The following is a 21,125-nucleotide window of genomic DNA, read 5'->3' as shown; positions in this document are numbered from 1 at the left end:
AGTCCAGAAGAATCATTCACAAATAACTGACTTGGACACGCTAAAATTTCTCCAAACGTTCTTAGAAACCTCTTGTTTTAAGTGAGCAAATTATCTTCTGTTCTGTGCCCTCTCTGTCTCCACGTTTAACAACCCAGACAATAACCTCTGAGGCCCTCACAGGGCATTAGAATGAGGGCCGACCCCAATTTCAAACCGGAGAGTGAGTGAGGGGCACAAGCCCACGAGGCCTCACTGTTCCTTATGACACTGAGGAGACGATCACCTCGGTGTCCTAGTGGGACAAGTGAGGCGCTTTCATCCTCTGAAATGTCCTTGGAAAGCCAAGAAGTTCAGGTCCTTTCGCCTTGTTCAGTTCAGCCCGATCCTGACAGGTTTTAATCAGGAGCACTCTCTATCTTCCTTTTAAGATCTTTCACAGCATAACAAACATTTTAAGACAAATGTCTGACTCGAAAATCCAGATTTTCTTTCTTGGTATTGCTCACAATCTGAACTGAATCTGAACTGCTGAATTAATTTGCCATCAGACAAGTTGTTAAATCTCAAAAATTTTAGGTTATAACGTCAAGGTTTTCCAATTTCCATGAATGTTGGACCTTATGTCTATAAATCTGACATTTAATTTTACTTTCCCTTCTAGATGGCCTTCATTTAACAAGTATTTGTTGACAACCTACCCTCTGCACAATGCTGAGCAACAGGCCGTGGAAGGTAAAAGTCTAATGAAAAACATTCTTTGTCCTAGAACAGCTTACATTTGGTCTGGGAAATAAAGTTATTCAAAAGCAAAATAGTTGAATAATAAAACAAAGAGGCATAAGATTAACTGCTACAGTAAGTGGGACTGACAGTATTTCAGCACTTTAAAGGAAGAAAAGGGCGCGGTTATTCTACAAAGACCAGGAGATGCAACCATTACTTTGATATTTTCCAATGGTGAAACATTTAGGAATTATGATGAAGAGGTGTTCCCTCCACCCAAACGGGAGAATTCCACAAAGTAATCTACAGAACTCGATTAGGTGCACGAAGGAGAATTCTTGGCAGCACCGAGTACAGCCCTCCCCGGCCCTACCCGAGGCGACCGGAAAAGCCTCCAAATGTTCAGAAGCTGCTCCCTCCACAGGACGAGAAGCAGGATCTGCCATGGCCGCAAGTGTGGTGCGGCTCCACGCCCCATCATCCAAAGGTCTCAAAAGGCTATGTTCATTTATAACTGCCTTGTTATATTCTCTCAAGAATCTATCACTAAGTGCACTCTTCCTTAATGTACAACTCTGGTCCTGCTTTAAATTCTATTTGATAAATGATCTTGAAATTCTCTAACCTAATATTGCCGAGGCTGATGTGGGGGCACCCTTCTAAATTTGATTATTCCTAAGAAATGATACACTGTTTCAATCACAATTGAATTAAGGAAGCTATGAGGAAGAAAATAGGGTTTATCTTCACAGGCCAATGTGGGCAAGCAGGTCAGGCCCGGTTTTAACCCTGCATCCACCTTTTCCTTAATTTTGTTCTGGCTTAAGAGTGAGTCTCAAGGCTCACTTACCACTTTTTTTGAAATGTATTCTCTTATTGTGAAATATACAACACATTATTATTGACTATAGTCCTCTTGTATCCCGTAAGTGTATACGATGATGACTTGTCAATTAAAATAATTTTTAGATATTAAACACTCATAACCTGTGACCTTGAATTTTGTTATTCTGCTTTCTCTCCTTCAAAAAGAGAGTGAGTCCCAGAAAATATCTCTGAAGGGTTTGCAACAGAGCTTTCAAACCGGTGGAATTAAAGGCACTGTGATCCCCGGAGGGTGATGGGCGGCTTATTCATGTTTGGATTCTCTGCAAAAAGCGCCTCTTCTTTACCCTCAACACTACTTGAGCACATGTTTATTGAGTAGAGTTCCTAAATCCCATTTTTAACAATACATTTTCTTCTCTTTTTAATTTTTAAAATATATATATATAATGTTGCTTTAACCAAGAAAGTTTTAGAAGGGGGAAAAAAGGCCACAGTCTGGCCAGTCCAAATAATTATTTTGACTAATGTATTACTTTCTAATCCTTTCCATATGCCAACATACCAAATGGCTTATTTTTAGTCCTGCTATTGTTTGGTAGATGATATATGCTCCATGCTCCCATGCAGTCTTCCTAATCATAATCTTAAATGGTTATATAATACCTCTTCCTATGGACACTCCATGATTTAGCAAATCGCTCAGCTCTCAACACTTAGGACATTTCCAGCTTTTGGAAATTCCTGTTATGGATAACAGTGTTATGAATGTGTTTGTTGATATAGCTTTGGGCTTCTTTTTAGAGGGATTTCTGTGATCTTGTATAGGAATGTCTTGATGACTCTTTCTGCATATTTTCATATTGTTTTATAAATAAATTTTCTCTTATGCCTCCTCCATTTACACAGCGTTAAAACAAATCTCCACCTCCTCCTGATGTCCTACTTACATTTTTCTTCTCCCACTTCCCCCATAATCCTATGATTACGCATTTCCTTTCATGTTCTGAAATCCCTGTATCCCAGGAGAAGAGCCTCTTGGTGGCAGGAAAGGGCCCCATAATTATTTCCTAATTCTCCTCACTCTTTAACCACGACCATCAGGTATCTGTGTCATGCGACCCCATCCATTCCTATTATTTACCAAAAACTCAGCTTATTTACTTGAGTGCAAGTGAATATTAAAGTGATTTATCCCCACAGAGCCAGGAAGTGATAACATATTGCGTTACATTTGAAGGGTCCCTTTGGTAGAGCTAACAAATCACTCACCAAACTGTCTCCATCCATTATCTGAGGGTACAGAAGGCCATTTCCATCCGGGCGATATTAATTTCTTGGCTACTGTCACGGACCTCAGTGCCCATGATGAATGTTTTTACAATGAATACCAAATTAACCCAAACTGATTAGAGGCTTTTATAAGTTATTAATGGGATGTCACTTTAGTCTGGTCTTCTCCACATATAGGACATTTCATTAAAGACTCTCCTCTTGCTGGAAAGATCAATCTTCCTCCCCTCGCTGGATTTGTCCACTTCAGTAAAGTGCTCCCTGCCCCCTTTGCTACAGCCATGGGACTGGGTGGGCAGCGCTAACCCTGAGCCAGGCTGTTAACTTGTACGAGGAGGCCATAGGCCCATTTCTGCTCAGCTCCCTGGTGGTCGTCCAGGTGGTCATGGGGAACTGCGGACCGGATGCACGCTTCCTGGACTGGATACAGAAAGCAGGACACCCAGCTTCTTATAAGAAACATACTCTCTCCATTCAAGGGATAATTTCTGGCGTGGCATTATCGTAGGGGAATTGCTGTCACCTGACAATGGCCTTTTCTAAAGCCACAGACTCCTGAATACTTAAAAGGGGCTGAAGACTTCAGGAGGTAGAAATTGACGTTGTTTTCTGAACATTCCCCCTCCCTCCCTAAGAGTGGGAGAAGAGCAAGGTGTGAGTCCACACAGGTACACTGTGGATGGTGATGGACAAGGGGGCTGGCCCGTCATGAAGCCCTCTGGATACCAACCCTAGCTTCTGTCTCTATCCTGCATTTCTCTGCTTTATCAAGGGCAGCCCAACTCTCCTTCTGACACACACCAGACTTCCATCTGATGAAATGCTTATTTTCCTTCTCATTCTCCGAAGCTCGATTAACCCAAATAGTAAAAGCAGCAACAATTAAAGACATTTATTGAGAACGTTATTTACACAAGGCTCCACAGCCTGTACTTCGAGTAGATTATTTTACTCTCCACCACGAGACCTACAAGGTAGGCACTGTTACTTCAGTTAACAGACTAAGAGATGGAAGCTCAGGCATTAAGTCTCTCAGTCAAGGTCACGCAACTAGTAAGTGCTGCAACCACGATCTGAATCTGGCCCTTTTGACTCCAAAGCTTTTGTTACTAATGACCCTTTAAGAGCAAAACAAACAAAATAAAATATTCTTTTCCTTCTCACGCTTAAAACAAGTTTGTCCGGAATTAGTTCCTTCTGGTGGGTTCTCGGTCTCGCTGACTTCAAGAATGAAGCCACGGACCCTCGCGGTGAGTGTTAGGGTTCTTAAAGTTGCTGTGTCCGGAATTTCTTCCTTCAGATGTTCAGATGCGTCTGGAGTTTCTTCCTTCCAGTGGGTTCGTGGTCTTGGTGACTTCAGGAGTGAAGCCGCAGACCTTCGCAGTGAGTGTCACAGCTCTTAAAGGTGGCGCGCCCAGAGTTGTTTGTTCTTCCCTGTGGGTTTCTGGTCTCACTGACCTCAGAAGTGAAGCCGCAGACCTTTGCAGTGAGTGTTACAGCTCATACACCTAGTGCGGACCCAGAGAGTGAGCAGCAGCAAGATTTATTGTGAAGAAGGAAAGAACACAGCTTCCACGTGGAAGAGAACGCGAGCTGCCGGTTGCAGCTGTTGGCTGGGTGGGCGGGTTGCCAGCTTTTATTTCCTTATTTGGCCCGCCCCCATCCTGCTGATTGGTCCATTTTACAGAGCGCTGATTGGCCCATTTTACAGAGTGCTGATTGGTCCATTTTACAGAGTGCTAATTGGTCCGTTTTTACAGAGTGCTGATTGGTGTGTTTACAAACCTTTAGCTAGACACAGAGCACCGATTGGTGCGTTTTTACAGAGTGCTGATCAGTGCGTTTACAAACCTTTAGCTAGACACAGAGCGCTGATTGGTGCGTTTTTATAGAGTGCTGATCCGTGTGTTTACAAACCTTTAGCTAGACACAGAGCGCTGATTGGTGCCTTTACCATCCTTAAGCTAGACAAAAAAGTTGTCCAAGTCCCCACCCCACCCAGAAGCCCAGCCGGCTTCACCTCTTACCTAGGACCTTCCGATTCTGAGGCTGAGGAGGTGGCCTGGGACCGTACAACGGAGTTTCTCAGTGGGGGCTTCCACATCCCAGGCCTGGCTGGGTTCCCACTCCCAGGTGGCTCCTGGCTGCACCCAGCCTGCGCTCACTCTGGCTCTGTGTTGCTGCTGCAGTGCCACCCACGTGGCCTCCCTGTCACACTGAAATCTGATGGTTCTCCCCAAGCGCTCCTCCCCGTGCAGATGCCCACACGTGAGCGATGGGTGAAGCAAAGGCCCTCCATCCCTCCGATCTGCTATCAAACTGCCCTTTCGTCCCTCTAACAAAGCGTTTTGGAGTTTCAAGCGTAAGCTCTTCCTCCATATCTTAGGTTGAATTACTGACATTTTGAAGGCATGGATTTTTACAATTTTAATGGGCTATTTTAAAAAATTATTTTTATTGAAGGCAGAAACCCCAATGCCATAAGGTAAGTCAGCACGAGTGCAAAAAAACCCTCAACTCCAATTTTCTTGAATCTTTCACTGATTCATAGAAAAAAGTGTCAAGACACGGTTCTGGGAGGAAGCAGTGCCCGCTGGATCACTGGAAGGTGCTCATGGGTAGGTAAAGGAAGGCCCACGCTCTCTCGCTGTTGGCGTATTAAGAAGAAAAACAGCTATCCTTGGAATAGTTTGCTTGGAATGGGCTCCGTCCACTTGAAGTGGGAAATTAAGAAAACAACAGAATAATAGCATAAGTAGTAATAGTAAAAATTATAATAATAGTAAGAAAAATAACAATAGCTCATAGAATGAAATTCTGTATTAACCAAGGTTGAGGAGAATTTAAGCAGCCCCGCTGAAGTTAAAGTTAGAAGAGGATATTAACTGTCTGTCCCGTCCCTCCCCCTCCCCCTCTCCCTCTCCCCACAGTCTCCCTCTCCCGCTCTTTCCACGGTCTCCCTCTGATGCCGAGCCGAAGCTGGACGGTACTGCTGCCATCTCAGCTCACTGCAACCTCCCTGCCTGATTCTCCTGCCTCAGCCTGCCGAGTGCCTGCGATTGCAGGCGCGCGCCGCCACGCCTGACTGGTTTTCGTATTTTTTTGGTGGAGACGGGGTTTCGCTGTGTTGGCCGGGCTGGTCTCCAGCTCCTAACCGCGAGTGATTGGCCAGCCTCGGCCTCCCGAGGTGCCGGGATTGCAGACGGAGTCTCGTTCACTCGGTGCTCAATGGTGCCCAGGCTGGAGTGCAGTGGCGTGATCTCGGCCCGCTACAACCACCTCCCAGCCGCCTGCCTTGGCCTCCCAAAGTGCCGAGATTGCAGCCTCTGCCCGGCTGCCGCCCCGTCTGGGAAGTGAGGAGCGTCTCCGCCTGGCCGCCCATCGTCCGGGATGTGAGGAGCCCCTCTGCCTGGCTGCCCAGTCTGGAAAGTGAGGAGCGTCTCTGCCCGGCCGCCATCCCATCTAGGAAGTGAGGAGTGCCTCTTCCCGGCCGCCATCACATCTGGGAAGTGAGGAGCGTCTCTGCCCGGCCGCCCCGTCTGAGAAGTGAGGAGACCCTCTGCCTGGCAACCGCCCCGTCTGAGAAGTGAGGAGCCCCTCCGCCCGGCAGCCGCCCCGCCCGAGAAGTGAGGAGCCCCTCCGCCCAGCAGCCACCCCGTCTGGGAAGTGAGGAGCGTCTCCGCCCAGCAGCCACCTCGTCCGGGAGGGAGGTGGGGGGGCCAGCCCCCCGCCCGGCCAGCCTCCCCGTCCGGGAGGGAGGTGGGGGGCCCAGCCCCCCGCCCGGCCAGCCTCCCCGTCCGGGAGGGAGGTGGGGGGGTTTAGCCCCCCGCCTGGCCGGCCACCCGGTCCGAGAGGTGAGGGGCGCCTCTGCCCGGCCGCCCCTACTGGGAAGTGAGGAGCTCCTCTGCCCAGCCAGCCGCTCCGTCCGGGAGGGAGGTGGGGGGGTCAACCCCCCGCCCGGCCAGCCGCCCGTCCGGAAGGGAGGTGGGGGGGTCAGCCCCCGGCCCTGCCAGCCGCCCCGTCCGGGAGGGAGGTGGGGGGTTAGCCCCCCGCCTGGCCAGCCGCCCCGTCCGGGAGGTGAGGGGCGCCTCTGCCCGGCCGCCCCTACTGGGAAGTGAGGAGCCCCTCTGCCCGGCCAGCCGCTCCGTCCGGGAGGGAGGTGGGGGGGTCAGCCCCCCGCCCAGCCAGCCGCCCCGTCCGGGAGGTGAGGGGCGCCTCTGCCCGGCCGCCCCTTCTGGGAAGTGAGGAGCCCCTCAGCCCGGCCAGCCGCTCCGTCCGGGAGGGAGGTGGGGGGGTCAGCCCCCCGCCCAGCCAGCCGCCCCGTCCGGGAGGTGAGGGGCGCCTCTGCCCGGCCGCCCCTACTGGGAAGTGAGGAGCCCCTCAGCCCGGCCAGCTGCCCCATCCGGGAGGGAGGTGGGGGGGTCAGCCCACCGCCCAGCCTGCCGCCCTGTCCGGGAGGGAGGTGGGGGGTCAGCCCCCCGCCTGGCCAGCCGCCCCGTCTGGGAGGGAGGCGGGGGGGTCAGCCCCCCGCCGGCCAGCCGCCCCGTCCGGGAGGGAGGTGGGGGTTCAGCCCCCCACCTGGCCAGCCGCCCCATCCGGGAGGTGAGGGGCGCCTCTGCCCGGCCGCCCCTACTGGGAAGTGAGGAGCCCCTCTGCCCCGCCAGCCGCCCCGTCCAGGAGGGAGGTGGGGGTGGTCAGCCCCCTGCCCGGCCAGCCGCCCCGACCGGGAGGTGAGGGGCGCCTCTGCCCGGCCGCCCCTACTGGGAAGTGAGGAGCCCCTCTGCCCGGCCACCACCCCGTCTGGGAGGTGTACCCAACAGCTCACTGAGAACGGGCCATGATGACAATGGCGGTTTTGTGGAATGGAAAGGGGGGAAAGGTGGGGAAAAGATTGAGAAATCGGATGGTTGCCGTGTCTGTGTAGAAAGAGGTAGACATGGGAGACTTTTCATTTTGTTCTGTACTAAGAAAAAATTCTTCTGCCTTGGGATCCTGTTGATCTGTGACCCTACCCCCAACCCTGTGCTCTCTGAAACATGTGCTGTATCCACTCAGGGTTGAATGGATTAAGGGCGGTGCAAGATGTGCTTTGTTAAACAGATGCTTGAAGGCAGCATGCTCGTTAAGAGCCATCACCACTCCCTAATCTCAAGTACCCAGGGACACAAACACTGCGGAAGGCCGCAGGGTCCTCTGCCTAGGAAAACCAGAGAACTTTGTTCACTTGTTTATCTGCTGACCTTCCCTCCACTATTGTCCTGTAACCCTGCCAAATCCCCCTCTGCGAGAAACACCCAAGAATGATCAATAAAAAAAAAACAAAAACAAAAACAAAAACAAAAAAAACTGTCTGTCCCAAGAAACAATAACCATATCTATCCTCCGCATATTTTGTAGGCTCTGTAAACTCCTGTTTCTTTCTTTCCCCTACAACTGCAAGGTCACAAGACAGATAAGCACAAGCTGCAAACCAAGTTCTCACAGAGATGTAAACCATGTTGCAAAAGTGTCACAGCAGCTTTAGTTCTCGCTTCTGTAAGCCTGCTTCACATAGTTCCTGCCTCAAAATGCTTAAAAGGGACTCGTTTTCTTTGTTCTGGGCTCAGCCTTTAGGACACATGTCCACTGGGCCGGTGTACACCTTAAAATAAACACCCTCCTGCACTCCATCCGGTCTCTCTGGTTCCTTAAATCCCGCTTCACACTGAGGTGTGGCTTAGAGAGCCACAACTGCCACAGGCTTGAGAGGGTATAGCAATCACTAAGGTGGGGCCGGTGCAGGGTGTGGGTACAGTGTCTGTGTGAGTCAGTCAGGGAACGCCTGTGTAGGAGGTCACATGGGGAAGGGCAGCTGGACCTCCAGACAGCATGCCCCATGGCCGCAGCCCGGAACACCTGTGTAGCAGGTCACATGGGGAAGGGCAGCTGGACCTCCAGACAGCACGCCTCATGGCCGCGGCCCGGAACACCTGTGTAGGAGGTAAGGACAGCTGGCCCTCCAGACAGCACACCCCATGGCCGCGGCCTGGAACACCTGTGTAGGAGGTAAGGACAGCTGGCCCTCCAGACAGCACACCCCATGGCCGCGGCCTGGAACATCTGTGTAGGAGGTCACATGGTTAGGACAGCTGGACCTCCAGACAGCACGCCGCAAGGCTGTAGCCCGGAACAGCTGTATAGGAGGTAAGGACAGCTGGACCTCCAGACAGCACACCCCATGGCCATGTCCCCACCCCTGGGGAGAAGTTTTTCTCAGAGCTGGATTGGCCTGATGGGCCCTGTATCAAGCAAGTACGGAATGACCCCTTAGGCGATGAGGCCTGTCTGGATGGCTTTGTTTTCAGGGGCATCATTTTGTTAAGACTTGAGGATCTAAGGATCTTGGTGAAAAATGAGAAGAATATCAAACACATAGTGTGACAGCCCCTGCTGTGGACAGGAGAGGAAAGCTTGGGTAGTGTGAACAGACAGGGACAGCTATGAGAGTGACCGTGCCAGAGCAGGGCAACGGGCAGCATTCACGGTTGGGGAGAGCGAGTGAATGTGCCAATAGGTGAATGTGCCATCAGAAGCAGAAGCTAGTGAGGAAAGGGACCATGTCCTTCTTCTGCATCCGGGATCTAGCAGTATCCAGAACACAGGAAGTATTCAAGAAGAGTTGATTGAATCCGTAAACAAACGAGTGCATAAGAGAATGACAGGAATGTACATGCACGGCAGGACCGGCCTGCAGGGTCCCGTGCACTAAGCTGGCTTGTGACCATGGCAATCGCTGGCCACATGTGCCATTCCAGAGAGCCCTAGGGCTGGGAACATCTTTGGGAGTCCAGTCTACCTGCTCCTAAGACTTCACCAAGGGAGCTGCCATCCTAACCATTAAAACACAGCACAATTTTTTTTCTTTCTTTTTTTTCTTTATTATACTTTAAGTTCTAAGGTACATGTTCACAACGTGTAGGTTTGTTACATAGGTATACATGTGCTATGTTGGCTTGCTGCACCCATCAACCTGTCATTTACATTAGGTATTTCTCCTAATGCTATCCCTCCCCTAGCCCCCCGCCCCCGGACAGGCCCCGGTGTGGACGTTCCCTGCCCTGTGTCCATATGTTCTCATTGTTCAATTCCCACCTATGAGTGAGAACGTGCAGTAAAACACAGCACAATTTAAATGCGGATTTATTGACGCTCTCCGATAAACTATTCTGTGACCTTCTGTGGAAAACTATTCTAGGATCTAAAATGCCATATAATCAAGGCAATTCTCTTAAAGTCTGACTCAAATCTCCCATTTTGATAAACATGTTTTTCTCCTGACTGACACAGTACAGTTGCTCGCTGATATTCACCACCCCTCAGCCTCTCTTGGTCTGGAGATGATGAGGAAGTTGGCCTTTCCTTCTAAGCTGTGAGAATTCCTTAGTTTCCCTCCATGGTGTTTGTAATTGCACCTGCTCCTTTGGGGAACGCTGTCTCTTGGGGACAGCTCTCTCTCCAGTTCCAGCAGGTTTCCCGGCTAACTACTCCACTGCTCTTCATCTGTCACATTTTGACGCTCTCTGCGTTGAAGACTTCCCAATGGACTCATTAAATTTCCCGTTCAAAGCTCTTCATTTATCACTATCATGGTAGCAAGCCAACCAAAGAGAGACCCATTCACTTTGTCTCTGATCTTCCGAGTGTAGTGTACCAGCAAAGATTCCAGCTTTGAATTCTTAATGTTGCCTAATGCTGCACAGTCTTTCTTGGGAAAATTTCCATGGCACTTGTTTCCAAAGGAAAACGTGATGATGCACCAAATTCACATGCCCTTCCTCCCCTTGCAGATCAACCTGCAAATGCACCCTGAGGCAGCTTCAACTCCAAGCGCATGTGCCAAGAACAAGGAAGGCCACCGTGGCTGCCTCAAAGTCTGTGTGCTTCCGGGAAATGTCTCTAATAGAAATACCATATCAGGAAATATGTGGACATTCCTAAACCAGACAACTAATCACATTCTAGGTCAGCAGAAACAAAACCTCCCATAAACAGACAAACACATGGTGGGGGGCAGGACTTCATGAAAAGATCAAAGAAAAGAAACATGGATGGCCGGGCAGAGTGGCTCATGCCTATAATCCCAGCACTTTGGGAGGCCGAGGTGGGTGGATCACTTGAGGTCAGGAGTTCAAGACCAGCTTGGCCAAAACGTTGAAACCCCATCTCTGCTAAAAACACAAAAATCAGCCAGGTATGGTGGCACGCACCTGTAGTCCCAGCTACTTGGGAGGCTGAGGCAGGAAAATTGCTTGAACCCAGGAGGTGGAGGTTGAAGTGAGCAGAGATCGCAACATTGCACTCCAGCCTGGGTGACAGAGGGAGATTCCAGTTAAAAAAAAAAGAAAGAAACATGGAGGAAATCTCAGTTCAGGCAGATTCATCTGAAGAGGACACAATGAGGAAAGAAGTGGTACAGAGAAATACGTTGAAACAGCTTATGTTTTGAACGTTTATGTTTCCCGACTGACCACTCCAGTTTGGAGGAAGAGGAAGCAAGGGAGAGACACTGTGTTAACATTTTACCTAGGATTTCTCATTTAATCCTATTTAATCTGGCCAAGTCTATTTCCTAGATCACATCCTGGGTCCTCAGCAAATGTTTGGAAGCAATCTTGCCATTTGTCATAAACTCCAGCCCCAGACCGGCATCATCACAGAGGTGGCTTCTGGCAGCCTGGGGGCCTCCTCCCACCCACTCCACTAACACCACACAGGCCACTCCCCCTGCAGCATTACTACCGGAGAAATGTTCTATGGGTCTCACAACACTCTAAAAGGTAAGAGCTAATTGGCAACCACATCAAGGCACTGGGAAAAGATGCCCTCACCCACCCCTGGTTCCCTGGGTCATCACCTGTGATACAGGGGCTCCAGACCCAAAGGCAGCACTGAAATCAGTCAGCACAGGAGGCTACATGTTCCCAAAGCTCTTTGCAAACTTCAACTGCAGCTGTGTTCTCTGCTCCCAAAGGAGAATTACTCACTTCAATGTGACTCATTATAATTAGAGTAGGTTGACTTTAGGGAGCAATATTTACTTTTTAAAATAAAATGGCAATGAGGGGTGTGTTGCTTGGCATCACTTAATAGGTTAGGGCTTGCAAGGCCTGCTCTTGAGTTGTGAATTTTCTGTGCAGACGGAGCAGGTGTGGGGAGTACCTGTCATGAGGTGGTGGCTCTGGGGTCAGGCTTTCCCCATGAGAACAACCAAGACAGCATATGATCCCCTAAAACAGGGGTCAGCAAACTATAACCCATAGGCCAAGCCACCTGTGTTGGGAAGTATAGCTTTATTGGAACACAGCCATGCCCATCTTGTCTATACTGTCTGCAGCTGCTTCCATGCTGCAGTAAGGGAGATGAGTCATTGTGCTAGAAACTATCTGTCTGCAAAGACTGAAACATGTGCTATCTGACCTTCTGCAGAAGAAGGCGGCCCCTGCTCCAGCACATAGGGTACTCACTCAACAACGAGCTATATTGCGTCTTAAGCTCAGTACATGCATGTATCATAATGCTCTTAAAGGTCAAATGGATTTAAAAACTCAAAAGTTCCACAAGCATATAGCACCTTTGGTACTAAACTCAAGTATTAACAGTTATTACTTACCTGAACATTCATTTCTTTGAAGCAGAAAGGAAGTCAAATTTCTGTCACCTCTAGTACTGTCCTAGAACATATTCATAGATGCTGGCTATTTGCCACCATCCAATTCTTCATGCTGAAGTGGTTTGAAACCACAAAAATATATTAACTAATGAATTAATCAATCTGTTTGTGCTTTCATCTTTTACCTCAACAAATGTGTACTGGGCACCAGACACTGTGCTGGGTGTGTTAGAATACGAAGATGAAACAGTCTCACTGTGTGGACTCAGGGTACCTGTATTAGTTCGTTCTTATGCTGCTATGAAGAAATATTTGAGACTGAATAATTTATACAAGAAAGAGGTTTAATTGACTCACAGTTCTGCATTGCTGGGGAGGCCTCAGGAGACTTACAATCATGGCAGAAGGCACCTCTTCACAGGGCAGCAGGAGACAGAGTGAGTGTCGAGCGAAGGGGGAAACCATCAGATCTCGTGAGAACTCACTATCACTAGAACAGCATGGGGGAAACTGCCCCCATGATTCAATTATCTCCATCTGGTCCCACCATTGACACATGGGGATTATAATAATTCAAAGGTGAGATTTGTGTGGGGACACAGAGCCACACCATATCACCACCTAACTAAGGAGAGAGACATGTCTACAGGCAACAAGAGATCATGTGTGCTGGGAGATTGCACGGTGAAACCTGAAGCCCCAGGATGGCTAGCTACCATTGTGTGTGTGTGTGTGTGTGTGTGTGTCTGTGCACGTGTGTCTGTGCGTGTGTGTGTTGGGGGAGGTGTCAGGAAGCCTTCTCTGAGAAGTTGTCATTTACTTTGTTTTGTTGCTACTTATTCTGTAAGAGGTTAAACAAGATAACTTCTATAATCACTTATCCCTTCCTCATCTCCAACGGAGCATGACATGAGTGAAGGTCAGTTGTTCAAGAGGACAATTATAGACTTAATTCTAAAGTGTGTGCATGCACATGCACACACACACACATGCATGCACAGCAACTCCTTTTACAGTTGTGGGTTAAATTTCCTTTATGTTACAAGCTGTTCCCAGAGGCAGGACAACAAGTACCAACTCTATTACGGGACCCAGCTTATTTGCATGCGCAGACAATGAGGCAGGAGTCCACACACTGAGTTACAGCCGCTGGGTGATAAGAAGCGAGGCCGCAGGTATGGTGGAAAGAGACCTTGACATGTGGTCACATTATGATGGTCTTCTCCTGACTACTATAAAAAGGCTGGACAATGATCACTCAGTAAGGTTACACATTCCCATCCTTCTCCCTGCAATGGGGTGATGAGGCCAGGTGCAGAGCTGTGGGTACTGGCTTGTAATGGATCCGCAGCAGGCAGGGAGAGCTCTCTATGGAGGTGTAATGGCCACTTTCACAGATGATTTGATGGATATTGAAAACCTCTTCAATCACAGACTTTCAGAGGGTTTTAAAGTCAACTATTAGAGATTCAGTTGCGCATCAGTCCTGAAAACTTAGGTCTTCTACAATCTCTTATCAAATTGCATTTTTTCCCTGTGTAAGAGTTAATGCCTTTGAGAAAAGACAAATTTTGTCTCTTTGTTGTGACTGAACTGATGGATTGGTGTTCCTCGGTGAAGGTCAGCTCTCAGCTGCCTCACTTCCTCCTGTCACCCTGTGATTTTGATCAGTTACATATGCTTTTCAAAACCTCTGTTATCAGTTTTAGCATTAGAGACATGTTAATAATAGCTAAAATATTAATAGTTTCACCGCCTCTATCTTCTTGTTTTTTCAAACCAATTCAAGGCAGTGGAATTAATACATAACCAAGAAAATGTGATTGTACTATGGGGAGAAATAAGACTATTTTCATTTGTAAGATAGATGACAGCCTATCCAATACAATTCTATGGGAGCTAGATACGATCATTTTTTGTGCTATTTTAGGAAAAAGGAGCTTTACAAATGCAGGCTTAGGTAATCAGCTTAAAGAGGCAGAAGAAAATGATGACTTGAAAACAGCAACCATGTCATCTGACCTTCAAACCTGAGGGACTTTCTGCACATGGCAATACAATGTCTTAAAAAATATTACCCAGAATGGACAAATATAACCAAGTTTTAATCAAATGCAAGGCTAGAGTTGGAACAAACCTGAAGGATCGTATTATCCAAATTCTTCACTACATGGCTGGGCTGCTGCCTACAGCCTGACAGCGGGAGGTGCCGTCCAAGGCCAGCTCGGCAGTGAGAAGCAGGGTGGGAGCCCTCATCTTAGAAATAGTGTTCAGGGCCTTTTTCTCTGCACTGTCCTTCCCATTCACAGAAACCCAGCAGTTTTGCCAATTTGAGAAGGAATCCATGAAGATAGCTGATAGAAACCGAGAGGGCTGCAATGGCCACGGGGGATTTTGCATGTTGATGGGACTGGCCTGGCTCCATCAGGGCCAGCAAATCTACTTGCTTAAAAAACCCTCTGCAGAGGCTGGGCACAGTAGCTCACACCTGTAATGCCAGCACTTTGGGAGGCTGAGGCGGGTAGATTGCCTGAGGTCAGGAGTTTGAGACCAGCCTGGCCAACATAGTGAAACCCTGTCTCTACTAAATATACAAAAATGAGTCGGGTGTGGTGGAGTATGCCTGTGATCCCAGCTACTGGGGAGGCTGAGGCAGGAGAATCGCTTGAATACGGGAGGTGGAGGTTGCAGTGAGCTGAGATCGTGCCATTGCACCCCAGCCTGGGCAACGAGAGCAAAACTCCATCTCAAAAGAAACAAACAAACAAAAAACAAAAAAAAAACCCTCCACAGGAAGAAGTCTGAGTTCCCAGAGCATCTTTAGATGACAAAATCATTCGGATCATTCTCATTTGCAGTCCTTTTAATGAAGTTGATCTCTTTGAGCTCATGATTCATCTGGAGTCCATAGACACAGCTACAGTTAGGCACCACTTTAACCATGTCAGATGTAGGAACCAAGCACATGCTGTTCCAATTTTAGGAGAATTTGCTATCTAAAAAGAAATGACCCTTTTACATATTCAGACACCCTGGTGTACTTCTCCAGATTTTAATTTACACACACACGCACACACAACGCCATGTACAGGCTGAGTACAGTGAGATCCATTCAGCTTAGAAAACAGAAACTTCCTCTAAACCCCAGTACAGTTACTGAACTTGATTGGCTTACCAGCTGTTGGCCTTTAGGGCCCCATCCTGCAAACTGAAGTTTTGCATTGCTGACTTCTGGTGGGTCCAGACTTTGAGGATCCCTGAAAATTGAACAAACAAACAAAAACAAAGCAAATGTTGGGAACCAAGAATTTAAGCTGCTGCAATTTTATCCCCTACCTATAACTTAACTCCTTTCTCCTTCCATGGTATCCATTTCAAGAGCTTGTCTCTTGTGTTACTAAGTAATATGTCTCATTTAGTCTCTATTAGGTTTCTTCAGATGTATATAATTTATATGAAGCTGAAATAGGTCCATCATTCCTTAACCCAAATAGTAAATACTCATTAAGAGAGGACATGCAGTGAGGTCTTTGGATCAACTTCTTAAATCTCCAGAACAGTCAAAGTTAAAAATTAAAATGCAGAACCATGCAGTGATCTACCTCCACAATTTGTATCTCCATCTTTGGTTCTCCTAGAAGATAATTTTTTCTAGGTATATCGCAGGTCATTATGACCTTACAAACCTGGTGGCATCAGGTTTTGTGTTGGTTTGTGTTGATAGATACAAGTCGAGAGAGAGAGGGAGGAAGGGGATAAATTGAAAGATGTGTTTCCTTTCAAACCTCCTTATATTTTTTATCCTTAATGTACTGATTAAATACCAATACGACCACAACAAAAACCTCTCTAAGTACTTAAAGGTTATAGTGAGTAAAGGTCATAGTGGGAAAAATGAAAAGCACTAACATTTTATAAGTATTAAACATTTCAGTATATTTTGTAGCTACTGCTGTCTCCAACGTGTAGAAAAGATTCATTTTCATGTTTCTTTTGGATGACACCACTCCACGTGAAGAATGATATCTGTGTTCTGCTGAGTCTGCTGGGCTCTGTCAGGTAAGCACCCTATCACTTAGCTATAATTTCTTATGTGGGGCTGGGCGCGGTGGCTCACGCCTGTAATCCCAGCACTTTGGGAGGCCGAGGCGGTCGATCACGAGGTCAGGAGATTGAGACCATCCTGGCTAACACGGTGAAACCCCGTCCCTACTAAAAATACAAAAAATTAGTCGGGCGCGGTGGCAGGTGCCTGTAGTCCCAGCTACTTGAGAGGCTGAGGCAGGAGAATGGGGTGAACCCAGGAGGCGGAGCTTGCAGTGAGCTGAGATCATGCCACTGCACTGTAGCCTGGGTGACAGAGCGAAACTGTCTTGAAAAAAAATGTATATATATATATATATAATACACATATAGCTGGGAATGCACCCACTCATCTGTAGAGAGAAATGGTTGAATGGCCTTTGGAAGGGGAGGATGCTGCACTTCAGGGGTTGCATGAACAAAGGAGATGAGGCAGGAAGGGAAGGAAGGTGAAGGGGCTAAGGACATGGTGGACTGGAATCAATAGAAAATACAAAAGCAACGGCTGAATAAAACTACCAGGAAAAACAAGGACTACATTTAGAGTAAAGAGAGATGGGGGAGGCTAGAGAGTCCAGAATGCCCCAGGTAGTTTTAGATGAAGTGTCTGGGTTTGGAGAAGCCAGGAAGCCTGAGGGTAGAGCGACGATGCCAATTCAGAGAAGACATTGCTGCTTAGAAACCAGCTGGGAAGGCAGCTGCCCAGTGATCGGAAGATGCAAGCGAGTCCTAATATTGCAGGTTCTGTTAATAGATGAGTTTTTAACATTGCGTGGTTTTGTTTTGTTTTGTTTTGAGAAGGAGTCTTGCTCTATCGCTCAGGCTGGAGTGCAGTGGCAGACCTCGGCTCACTGCAACCTCTGCTTCCTAGGTTCAAGTGATTCTCCTGCCTCAGCCTCCCAAGTAGCTGGGATTATAGGCACCTGCCACGATGCCTGGCGAATTTTTGTATTTTTAGTAGAGACAGGGTTTCACCATGTTAGCCAGGCTGGAACTCCTGACCTCAGGGAATCCGTCCGCCTCGGCCTCCCAAAGTGCTGGAATTACAGGCGTGAGCCACTGTGCCCAGCCAACATTTGTATGTTATGATGTTTCAAAGTATTCTCATAAGCATAGGTTAATTCCTCTTGAACCCTGGTGTAGAGAAAAGCTTTGATGACTCAAAATTCAGGAGCCAGAAATTAAGATTAATAAGTTGGACTACATAAAAACATAAAACTTTTGCATGACAGATGCATCATAAACAAAAGACATCTTACAAACCAGGAGAAAAGTATTTACAACACATGGCTAATATCCCTAACATACAAAATACTTTGAAAAATGTGGTTATACAAAAAAAAAGATAAAAATATGAGAAAAAGACATGAACAGACAATTCACAAAAAGACATAAAAATGGCCCTCAGACATGTGAAAAGGTACTCAAATACATATGAAATTAAGGAAGTAGGAATTAAAATTAATTGAGATATCATTTCTCACCTATGAGACTTGGAAAAAGAAGAAAAAAGTATGACACATGGTGCTGGGGAGGCTGTAGGGAAACAGGCACTCTCAGACTTGCTTGTCGGGAATCAAACTGGTGCAATCATTTCAGAGAGACATCTGACAATACCTAATAAAGTACACACTTAACTTTCAGCCCAACACTTCCACTTCTAGACTCCTAGAGAATTCACCTCAAACAATGCACAAATACATGTGCACAAGTTTGTATTTACCGCAGTTTTATTTGTAGTTGCAAATATTCGAAACAATATGTGGTTGAATAAATGATGGTACATCCTTCTTTTTTAAGGCTGAATAGTATTGAACAGTGAGTAGAGTAGTAGTGGTTACCAGAGGCTGGGAGTGGGAGGGATTGGGGGGGTGCTGATAAAAAGATACAAAGTTTCAGTTAGACAGGAGGAATAAGTTTTTGAGATCTGTTGCAGAGTATGGTGATTATAGTTAATAAGAATGTAATGCATGTTTCAAAATAGATAATAGATGTTAACTATTGTACCACAATGAAAAAAGATAAGTATATGAGGTGATAGAGATGTTAGCTTGATTTAATAATTTCATAATGTATACATATAACAAAATATCATATTGTACCCTGTAAATATATACAATTATCATTTGTCAATTTATAAAAACCCCCAAAACTATACCCCCCCAATACAATGAAGTAGGGTGCAGGTGTAAAAGAGAATGAAGAACTCTATAAACAGATATGGAGTGATTTCCATGTCAGAGTTAACAAAGCCCAAGAGTATGTGTTATAGTATGTATGTATGTATGTATGTATGTATGTGTATATATATATACACACACATATATGTATGTATATAGTATGATATAATTATATATCATAGAAGAAAGGGATATGAGAAGATATATGAATCGAGTCTTTTGTGAAAGAAGAAATGTAGGAAGCAGAAACCAGGAACCAGATTGATTACCTACAGGGTATAGGTGGAAATGGGGTGGAAAGATGGGACTGCTGAGAGAAGGAAGATTCTCTGTAGTTTCGTGAGTAAATGTGTTTCTCCCAGGGGTTTGGATGATCAGTTTTGAGACTGTGTGCATGCTAGAATTGGACAAATATGTAAATATATTGGAGATAATGAAAGCCAGGTTTTTCACTGTTGGAAAAAAAACATTATGAGGAAAAGGGGAACACTAAAATAAACTGTGAAGTTTGACATCAGAGGTATCTATATAAACTCATGGTTTTTAATCTCTATGTACACAGATAGATCCAAAATATAGATATGTGTGTGTCCATGGGTTAGTATACATACATATATGTCCTGCGTCTGTCCACTGAGAAGGCCTAGAAACAATGACACCCCAATAGCAATGAGCACAGTTAGCATCCAGATCTTGGTGTCTAAATACCATCACCCAGTAAAAGAAAATAGGGCTTCTGGGAGGAGCAACTGTATCTGGGCTGGGGCAGGGAAAATACAGAATGAGTCAGGAATATTTTATGAAACCAGAAAGTAATGGAATACTAAAAAAATAGGGGTTTATTGAGAGAACATGAAAACCAACCTAAAAGGGGAGTTTCTAATGACTCACACTACAACAGTTTGATCAACAACAACAAAAATTAATGTTAGTACTGGATTAACCCATAGAATAAAATAAATACCCATGAGTCTTTCCTGATATAAATAATTAAATAAAATAAATCATCAAATTTACAGTGGAAACCTGGCAGACAGCCACTTAAGCAAGTGACCAAGGCCAACATCACCGGAGCCCCTTGGATATAATGCAATGGGAAGGACAAATAATCATTTACATGATATTTTTTACCCAAAATGCAGAATCTTCCTCCAATCATGAGAAAACACTGGGAAAAACCCAAATTGAGGGACACTACAACATAACTGACCAGTCCTCGTCAAAAGTGCAAGGTCATGAAAGACAAGGAGAAACGGAGGAAATGTTAGAGACTGGAGGGTGCTAAGAAGAAAGAACATCTAAAGGCAGCGTGGGGTCCTGGGACACAGGTAGAAAATTGGTAGAAAAACTGGTAGAATTCAAATGAGGCCTGTAGATGAGTTAACAATATGGCACCCATGTTAATTTCCTATTCTTGATCATTATACCAAAGTCATAAAATATGCTATCACTAGGAGCGGTGACATGAGAAATATAGGAGATTTTTTTGCACTACTTTTGCAACTTTTCTATGTCTACAATTATTCAAAATAAAAAGTTTTTAAAAATAATTTCATAGCTTATATCCCATTGGCTTTAAAAATTATCCTAAATAGGAATGAAAAGTCAGATAATTGCCCTCCCAACATACTGTGATCTTGATTTTAAAAACTGAAAAAAAAAAAAAAGAATTCCATATGGAGTACAGCACAGGCCCTCAATATGTGCCCATGAACAAACAAATAAATTAGTAAATAAAGGTAGGTTCGAGAGGTGGCTCTCAGCAAAGATCCTTTTGCAAGTTTAGAGACAAGCCTAACAAATTCACTTGACCTGTGTTTATTTGGAATTTTCTAAGCACAGAGGGCAGAGTGGGAGATCAGAAAGACTTAAACTCCATTGCCTTACTTAATATTGAAATTCAGTTTGTTAGATTATGATTTCCAGTAGGTATCTAAGATATTCAGAAACAGCAGGGGATTAACTTTTCTTTGATAGGACAAATGTAAATTCCCATAAATGCTAACTGGAAATAATATGCAGTGCTTTGCAAGACTGCATGAACACTAGGGCCAATACGCCATGGTGATTCACCATGACTGCGTGAACACTAGGGCCAACACGCCATGGTGATTCACCATGACTTTATGAATACTAGCACCAATACACCATGGTGATTCGCCATGACTATATGAACACTACGGCCAATACGCCATGGTGATTCACCATGACTATATGAACACTAGCGCCAATACGCCATGCTGATTCACCATGACTATATGAACACTACGGCCAATACGCCATGGTGATTCACCATGACTATATGAACACTACGGCCAATACGCCACGGTGATTCACCATGACTATATGAACACTACGGCCAATACGCCACGGTGATTCACCATGACTAT

At 46.2% G+C, this 21,125-nt stretch overlaps 1 protein-coding gene across 4 annotated transcripts in view; it reads right to left on the bottom strand.

Moving 5' to 3' along the window:
* Positions 1–21,125, bottom strand: part of DPP6 (dipeptidyl peptidase like 6) — a 1,146,878-nt gene that overhangs the window by 209,570 nt on the left and 916,183 nt on the right. For all 4 annotated transcript variants that reach the window (XM_063708874.1, XM_019031374.4, XM_019031372.4 and 1 more), the window contains one exon: positions 15,648–15,729. In XM_063708874.1, coding sequence (XP_063564944.1) covers positions 15,648–15,729 — 82 coding nt within the window. The remainder of the gene's footprint in view (positions 1–15,647; positions 15,730–21,125) is intronic.

The sequence above is a fragment of the Gorilla gorilla genome, chromosome 6 (genome assembly GCF_029281585.2).
Source record: "Gorilla gorilla gorilla isolate KB3781 chromosome 6, NHGRI_mGorGor1-v2.1_pri, whole genome shotgun sequence".
Classification (NCBI taxonomy): Eukaryota; Metazoa; Chordata; class Mammalia; order Primates; family Hominidae; genus Gorilla; species Gorilla gorilla.
This window is presented reverse-complemented; position numbering and strand designations above follow the sequence as displayed.